The following is an 8,651-nucleotide window of genomic DNA, read 5'->3' as shown; positions in this document are numbered from 1 at the left end:
GATTGCTATCTTAGTTATAGACATTGGGTTGAAATTCTTCTCCAGCAAAATCTGTCCAGTGTAATGGGTCTTGGGCCATTTCATGGAGGGTTTTTTTTCTGCTTAAGTGAAGTTTGGGTATTTACTAGTGAATTGGGAGTTGAAGTATCAATAGCAATTGATGCATGAACTGCTTGTGCACTTTCCACTCTCTAGCTATTGGTCTTAAGATTTATGTTTTTATCAGGCCTGGTGCAGGATACAAGTGCCTCCCATGTGCATTCACAGTTTTTCACATAGGTATGTAAAACAAAATGGATTTCCTCTGAGGCACAGGAAAGAAGCCTTCAAAGTTTTCTAGGCAGCTGTTCCTTGATCAACAAAGTAACTAACTCAGTGACTTTCTCAGGCATTAGTCAGTCTCTTTGGGTTTGGCTGCTCCAATTTTTTCTCTTTCTTTTTGACATTGTATTCTCACTTGTTGCACATCTTCACTTCCCATCTAATTTATCTTGATGGTAGAAACTGTAAACCTGACAGTAAAATTCTTAACTGCATATTATGTTTTTCTTGATCAAAACAATTCACAAGGCATGAGTTCTTAATGGCATCGTGTTAATTTTCTCCATGAGTTATCTATCTGTCACACATCATTGTGTAACTTTTGGGTCTATACTGTGCTTGTAGTGCAGAGAATCACTTAATTTAGTCAGTGAAGAATAAAAGGATTGTAGCATCATTAATGCAAGGTAAAGCGGCTTTATGAAAAATAGGTTCAGTCTAATTTAGTTGATACAGTTTTTCAAGAGATTACAAGTTTGTTTTTAATACATAGAGTATGTTTAGCAATAGAATAACATAGTTCAACTTTTAAAATCATTTAGCCTTAATGCACACAATATTCTAATATAGCATGATAGAAAATCAAGATACTGTAGATGCCTTTACAATGGGGTCCTACAAAGATCCATTTTTTGGTTTCATGCAGTTCAATATCTTTTATCAGTCATCTGCAAGTAAATATTTCTGGTAAAAATTGCAGGCAATGTGTCTTGGTGGAATGTTAAATGATGGCAGGTCAGTAATGCAAAATGATCTTGACTGCTTGATAAGCTTGATTAATTGAAAGAATGTGCTTTTAATGTAGCCAACTGCAAAGTCTTGCAGCTAGGAACAAAGAAATGTAGGTCACATTTACAGGATGGGATAGTGTGTCCTGGAGAAGAAATCGGGTCAGAGTAGAGAGCTGAACATAAGTTTCCAGGGCAGTGCTGTGACAAGTACTATATTCAGATTTGGTGTCAACCCTCCAAAAATGAGGCAGAAAAATTGGAAACAGTTCAGACTTGTGGTTAAAAAAATTAATTTGAGATCTGAAAAACCTGCTTTAAACTAAAACTTCAGGGGCCACCCACATTTGGGGTTTAAAATCTGTGAAATTGTGGTATCTCAGTCCAAATCTCATTGCTCTGGTTTTAAGAGTCTCGGTATATAGCTCAATTTTCAGAATTTAATTAGAGTAAAATAGGTACTACTTGCAGAGCATCTTAACTGTTTAAACTGCTTCGCTGATATGCTCATAAAATCTGTATGGGGAAGGTAAATATGCTGCCCCCTTTCCAGATGGAGAAATGTAGGCACCATATGGTGTTGCTTCTTCAGAGGTGCTTGGTGATTTCACTGGCAGATTCAGAATCGCATCTTTGCTCACCTGTCTTCCATAATACACAATAGTTAAAATATATGATTTTTAGAGAGCGAAAAATTGAAAAAATCATAATTGTTTTGACACTGAAGATTTGCATAACTGAAAAGCATTCTAAAATTAATATTTTATTGGCGATGGAAGGAAATGTTTGTGGTGAGATGCAAGTTACAATTCCAGTTATTGATCTTTGAACCATGGTATATGTAAAATGCATGAAATGTGTGCAGCCACCTAGAAGCCAAGAATAGTTGAATTTGTATAGATGTATATTTTCTGACCAAGAGTTATTGGAATTTATTAATATAAAGAATATAGTACCATAACCTTAAATTGTACTATTTAAGTATATAACCTTGCTTACATTATTCTTAGTATTCTATAAATGCCTTGATTTACCTTCCAAGTTGAAAAGCATTAAAACCTTTAAATATTTTTTCTTTTTTAGAAAAGTTGACTGAAATATTACTTGAGAGAGCGAGCGAGCTATATATATATATATATATTATTATTCTCTAGGTCAGTAACAGATCCGCGAGATGGAAAGAGAGTTGCACTCAAAAAGATGCCCAACGTCTTCCAAAATCTGGTCTCTTGCAAAAGGGTCTTCCGGGAATTGAAGATGTTGTGTTTTTTTAAGCATGACAATGTAAGTAAAGCTTAAATTTAGTGAAATGACTGTATGCTAGTGTTGGTGATGACACGATTTTCAAGACTGAGCCCATCAGCTTAAATGCTTGGCTTTGGAATCTATTGATAACTTGCACGCACTTGCCCCTTGTGAGCTGAACTGAGAAATGTGGTGAAATTTCAGCCTACATTTCCTTTATTTCATTGTCATCTGTCCTGTCCCTCTGCTTCCTGTTCTTTTATTTCCATGCCTTCATCTGAAGGCTTCAGGTTCTAAAAATTACTTTATTGTTTGTGGTCAAATGCTGAATTCAGATCAGTGGTTTTAGTACTGATTTGCTGACATTTTTTTGCTTTTCTGTCCTAAGTGAATATTGTACTTGTAGTTATTTACACAGATTTTATGAAATTAAGGGTCTTGTTTCTAGTATGTGGTGATGCAACATTGGAGTTATGTTTTGAGTGCTGTCAGGTTCTGATTCTACTATTTATGCATGTTTTCATTTCTGAGAACAATATTCAGTTGTTTTAAAAAATTGAAAGCATCTTCCCCTGTGAATATGGAGGAAAAGTCATGCAGATCCAAGGAAGCCTTAAGAATTTTTTTTCCCCCTAGATGCAGGATAAGTTTTAGGGAATCCATGGATTTGTTTTTAATTTATTTAATTCCAGTGAATTTTATTTGTCCAGTCCTCTTCCAATCCAGCATGGTAAAGGATAGCATTAACATAAAGCTCAGTAACAGTTGCAGTAAACTGGTGAAATTAAAAAAAAAACAAAACAACAACAAAAACTACCTCTATACAGTCTTTCTGGACATACTTCAATGGAATCTATAAGTATGTCTATGAATTATGTAGAAGCATAAACGGAGGAATCTGTTGGAAAAATGGCTTAAAAGCTGTTTGTATGAGAATGAGTATTTAGTTTCTTGGTTCATGCAGTAGGAACATGACTCTGGAGTGGGTGAAGAGGCTCTCTGAATTCAAGTTGACCACTTTGTATACAAGTGGGAGCAGTCCAGGTTGCATTCATGGTTTCTGTTCTGCCAGAGATGCCTGTTCTGTGTTATGTTTCTTTGCTTTGTTCAGGCCTTAATCAGAGCAAAAAGGCAAAACCGGGGGAGAGAGGAAAAGCAAACAGATCTTAGGAAATAAGCCAGACAGCAGCTTATTAAAGTACTTCAACAGCTGCAACTTTCCAGAAGTGACCTGCAAATCATGACTGAACCCTCCTACAAAACAGTGCTCCAAGGTAGTATAGGTACAGTTTACAGGCAAACACTTGCAAACATTTTCGGATGCGTTAACACTGATTCATAGGAGAGTTCTGGTGATTGCCTGCTTTTCTGAAGTTCATACAGGACACAGATTGTTTGTACACATAAAGTTGGTAACAGAAGCGAATCCCCCCCCACCTCTTGATAAAAATGCTATGTAGAACTTGATTCCAGGAGAAAAGTCTTCTTAGTGTGCCTTTTATTCAAGATTGTCACTAAGGTGATATGTTAAGCTAGTGCTCTGCAAGGACTTTATTATGGGATAACTTTTGTTAGGGAGGAAGAAATTATAAACTGTTCTTGTAAGTGATCTGAACTGGAGCCTGATAATGTATTTTATTGTATACTCCGCTACTGCTTTCTCAAACTCGTGCAGTACATGCATCACTTAAGTGTACTCTTGGTCCAGGTGAACAACCAGCTATAATTGCCTTTATGGAAATGGAGTCAAATGTTAGGGGTGGAGTTGAAGATAGTTGGCAGGAAAGAACCAAATAAATCATGTTTGCCCATTACTGTATTTATCAAGCAGGCTTAATATATCTTCAAAGATTTTCTTATTGTATTTTACAGCTGAAACACATAGCCAAAGTTTTTTGTTTTAAAATCTTAAGCGTTCATATTAGGAGTGTGGCACCTGGGAAAAGTGGCTGGATTTTTGTCTGTATAGCACGTTTACCTTTGAAAGCAACCGGGTGCTTGATACTTTTGAAACTTGTAACTATTTATTCAGGTGCCTAATTGTAAATTCAGGATCTGGAGTGAAGACAGTCATTTTCAGAATACTGATCCCTGCATGTCATGCCCTAACTTTCCTCTCTTTGCTGAAAGACCTTGACCTGATCTTTGAAAAATGCAATAAAATGCTGCACGTGATGGTGATCTGAACTGAATTTCTACCTAAAGGATGACTGGATACTGTTTTTAAACTGTCTAGGACTTACGTCCTTTAGGCTATTCTCATGGGGAAGGAAAGGCACAATTCAAATTGCAGCTTATGTGACATAACTTCAGCTTTTCCAAGAAGGTTCTGCGGCAAAGAGAGGGAGTGAAGACCTCGCATAGAAAAGCAGAATAAACAGTATTTTTGACAGTCTTCCTGAATCATAGAGGCAAAGCAGGTCTGTATGCTTTTGCTTTGCAGTCTACTATTAAGGATTAGTTGTTTGAAAGAATTGCATACATGTTTCCTGGAAAGTGACTGGCTGAAATTCTTGTTTGCTCGTATTTTGAGGCTTTGCTATGCTTATTTAGGGTATGATGTGTGACAGGTTATAGCAAATGAAGCCTAATTGCCATCTAACTTTAGTAACACACATGCAACTACCACTGAATTAAGCTTCTTTCATAATAGAGGATTATTCAGATAGGTACTTTAATCTAGAAACAGAATTGCTAAGTTTCAGAAAGTAACATCTACACAACCAGATTTTAACACAAAAATGCCAGTCTAGGAGAAGAACTCATATAGTAGGAAACATTATCCTGTATTTTAAAGTCCTCTTTATTTTGGACTGTGTGTGGTTGCTGAAAGTTTGAGACGTACTGTTCTTTTTCATGCTTGATGCTGTTGCTCCAGAAGTGTTTGTCACTGCAGACAGGATCTTGTTCAGATGCAGAATCTTGCAGTGAGTTTGTTTAGCATCTAACTTCTAAACTGTTTCTTTATGAGTAATATACACATCAATGTGTATAATGTTTATTTTACACAAATACACTTCCTGATCATTGATCTTGACTGTAGGTGCTTGTTTTATAAATATTTACTACCTTATGAAATATAGAAGGAGGATGTTTTGTGATTTTTTTTTTTTTTTCCTTGTAGTCATTTTGCCTTGCCTTTTGAATGAAAGGAGATGAAAAGTGAACATTTGAAAAAAGACCCTTCTGTTGGGTGAAACGCAATGCAAGCCAACTTCTGCACTGGCTGACCCCCTGTACAGCCTTGCTGAAGTCACTGGAGGTTGCCTAGCATTCAGGGCAAAATTTTGACTAGTGTTTTGTGTGTCGACAGGTTACATTTGACATTTGTCACATTACATGGCAATGTAACATGCAGTCATGTCAATTTAATCAACATTTAGAAGCCAGCTGTTCTTGTTTCTCTTTTTATAGAGATTTTATCCAGATTGAAAAGTCAGTCTGATCTTGGGTTGTGGAGCAGAGTAAGGCTGAGGTGTACCCAAAAAATGAATCTTACATGTACAATTAAATGATTAGCTGATAGAGGTCTTCTACAGAGGTATTTTAAAGGGGTAACAAGCCAACTACACCACATGCGAACAGTACTATGTTATGGGACTGATGAAAGTTAAACAACAAAAAATAAGGGTTATGGACAAATTAAATGTTTCAGTTGGTGTAAAAAAAAAGGAAAAGAAAAATGTAATGGACAGACAATCCAATCCTCTCAAGTGGGATAAGTTCATACAGTCTAGGAGAGAATTACTTCTGAAAATGTTGGGGTTAAGAGTACTGCCAAGATAAGTAATGCTGGGTTGGGTTTTGTCTATCCACTTCTGTTCCAGGGTAGCAGCCTCCTATGTATAGAAGGTGGATATAAATTACAGGCGGGGCAGGCTATGTGAGTGTTTTCTGGCACTGCAAATTAATCGAAGTTAAAAACTTTGTTCTGTTTTGTAAACTCCTCCATTGAAAGGGCACAAGATACCGCTAATGATAAGGAAAGGGATAAACTATAACCTGAACTTGTCTGCATAATGATACGTGTTTGTTTTGCTATCTAGTAAAATTGTCTTTTCCATTGTTTCTTAGGTACTCTCTGCCCTCGACATACTCCAGCCTCCGCACATAGACTACTTTGAAGAAATGTATCCTAAACATAAAATAAGCAATCTTAGTTGAGGTATGCTTCCTTTTTTAGCTTGTAAAATACAAGCATTTGGTTTTAATATTTGCCCTCTTCGAAGTCTTTTCACTTCCCTTCAAACCAATCACTGTAGCTCTTTGTGAATACATACGTCTTTTGATATTAGTGGGGTTATTCATGCCCAAGAAGTTTGTTAATGTTATTGTGTAGATGTACAGGTTAAGAATTGAGTATGGAGCTTTGAATGCACTAGTTCCAGTAGGTTCAGATTGTTGTGCTATGCATCAGCAGGCACCAGTTTCTTTCCCCCAAAATATTGCCCTGAAGAATTATATCCAGGAATTTTGTATTGAGCAATGTTAATTAGGTGTCACTCTGAAACCACTCCTAAACTGCCTACTGTCCAGTGTTTTGTGATTATGGCATACACCAGAAAACAAGAAATTCCAGGATACTCATGGACACTTGATGGGGTGTGGCATCTCTAATTCTGCCTCTGGCTCCAACTAGAAAATGGATGTTGGCTGAACTCAACAGCAAAACTAGCAGTGGATGACTCTAGAGCACCAGGCCCAGGTGCTGATTTTAAGAGGTTTGAGATTGGTAGCTGTTGCTGCAGCTTAGGGGGCTGAAACTACTTGTTGCGCCTCTGCCTGAACTTAGTTTTTTTTAATAGAAAGAAGCATGCAGTGTCTCATGGATAACATTCACAAGAAACAATGAATGCTTTAACAGAGAGCCTAATATGAGGTTATTTCTCAGGTCATTGTTTTTTTAATCATAATTTTGATTCATTTCAGTCAAGTGACATATTTATGAACAATTATCGGCAAAATAACGGACTTGTGCAATGTATCTGTTTCTTTCTATGTATGATTATTTTCATTTTGTTCTTCAGCGGCATAGAATTTGCATTCTTTTTATGCTGTGGTTTGAGCTCTTACTTGCTTTAATAGCAAAATGAATTATATGAAATAGCTACAGATTTTTTTTTAGCACTTTGTATCTAAAATCTTTCTGTAATGTCATCACAATATTAAGTCCTCACACTAATAATACAAAAAGTACATTGGCATATTTTAATTCTAGTGTCAGAACCAAAGATACTGATTTTAAAATAGTAGTTTTCTTTGTTTTAGCAGAGACTTTACAAGCTTGTAGATCAAGAGATCCTAATAAAGACTGCTTAAACCAATCTCACTAATCTGTTACTTTTTTTTAGTGTTCTTTTAAACATCCTAAAAATGAGTTTGTGTCATAAATATATCTTTGGATCTTCAGGATAGTGATATCTTAGTAGATAAATGAACCAGATAAACATAAAATGAGGTTATTTAGTTACAACTGTATTTTGTATTGGAAAGTTATTCATTAAACATCAGCCACAGAAAGGAATCTAAAGTAAACTACAAAGCTTAAAAAAATTGAGACTTTTTAAGAAAATGAGTAAATAATTTATCTTTGGGTGTACTTAAAGGAAAGGGATATTTTAAAGATGATCACTTGATAATGTGAAGGTACTATAAAACACAAATCTACTATCCTATTAAGGAAGCAGTGTCTGCTATGAAGTAGCGGTTACTTAAGGGTACTTAGCTAAAGAAGGATATATATTTGGGATTTTTCCATGCTGGTGTGGATGTCTTTTTTCCTTTTTTTTTTCATAGTGCTTGTATTTTAGGATTATCCAAATAGTTTTACTTAACATTTTTCATTTAAACACATCTTAAAGAACAATATCATGACAGACGCCAGGATAAAGCCTTTGTAATATTATTTAAAAGTGTAAAAGAGAGAGAGGAAACAAATTTCTTCTTAACAAATCAGGATCCAAGTTCGGCCTTCTGTGTACTGCAAGTAGGTACTATTCTAAGTAGCTTTATTATTTGAATTTATAGTAACTACATAACTACAAATAGCTTTGTGTGCCATGGTTTTTATATACCATTGTATGCAGTTCTCCCCATTTCTCTGCATCCTCAAAAGCTTGAAAATTTATATCTGGGCTGGCCCTTTCTTCTTGGCATAATAACATTCTCATCCATTGCTTGCTTCTAAAGGTACACAATCCAATATAAATCTAATTGTGTTGTTATTTTACCTCGGCATTTGCTGAAAGCATAATGGAAGGGGATGTTAATTTTTTAAATACAGCTTGGTATGGTTTTTAGTTTCCTCCTCGTGAGCAGAAAGATGTTGCAGAAGCAACCTTCCCCCCCCCCCCCCCC

The 8,651-nt window shown here is 35.9% G+C and overlaps 1 protein-coding gene across 2 annotated transcripts in view; it reads left to right on the top strand.

Moving 5' to 3' along the window:
* NLK (nemo like kinase) overlaps positions 1-8,651 on the top strand; it is a 146,966-nt gene that overhangs the window by 87,478 nt on the left and 50,837 nt on the right. For both annotated transcript variants that reach the window (XM_019511041.1, XM_019511042.1), the window contains exons 2-3: positions 2,204-2,333; positions 6,369-6,424. In XM_019511041.1, the coding sequence (XP_019366586.1) occupies positions 2,204-2,333; positions 6,369-6,424 (186 nt within the window). The remainder of the gene's footprint in view (positions 1-2,203; positions 2,334-6,368; positions 6,425-8,651) is intronic.

The sequence above is a fragment of the Gavialis gangeticus genome, unplaced genomic scaffold (genome assembly GCF_001723915.1).
Source record: "Gavialis gangeticus isolate Ggan-Ray unplaced genomic scaffold, GavGan_comp1, whole genome shotgun sequence".
Lineage (NCBI taxonomy): Eukaryota > Metazoa > Chordata > Crocodylia > Gavialidae > Gavialis > Gavialis gangeticus.
The sequence above is the reverse complement of the archived record's forward strand: the minus strand, read 5'-3'. Positions and strand labels throughout refer to the sequence as shown.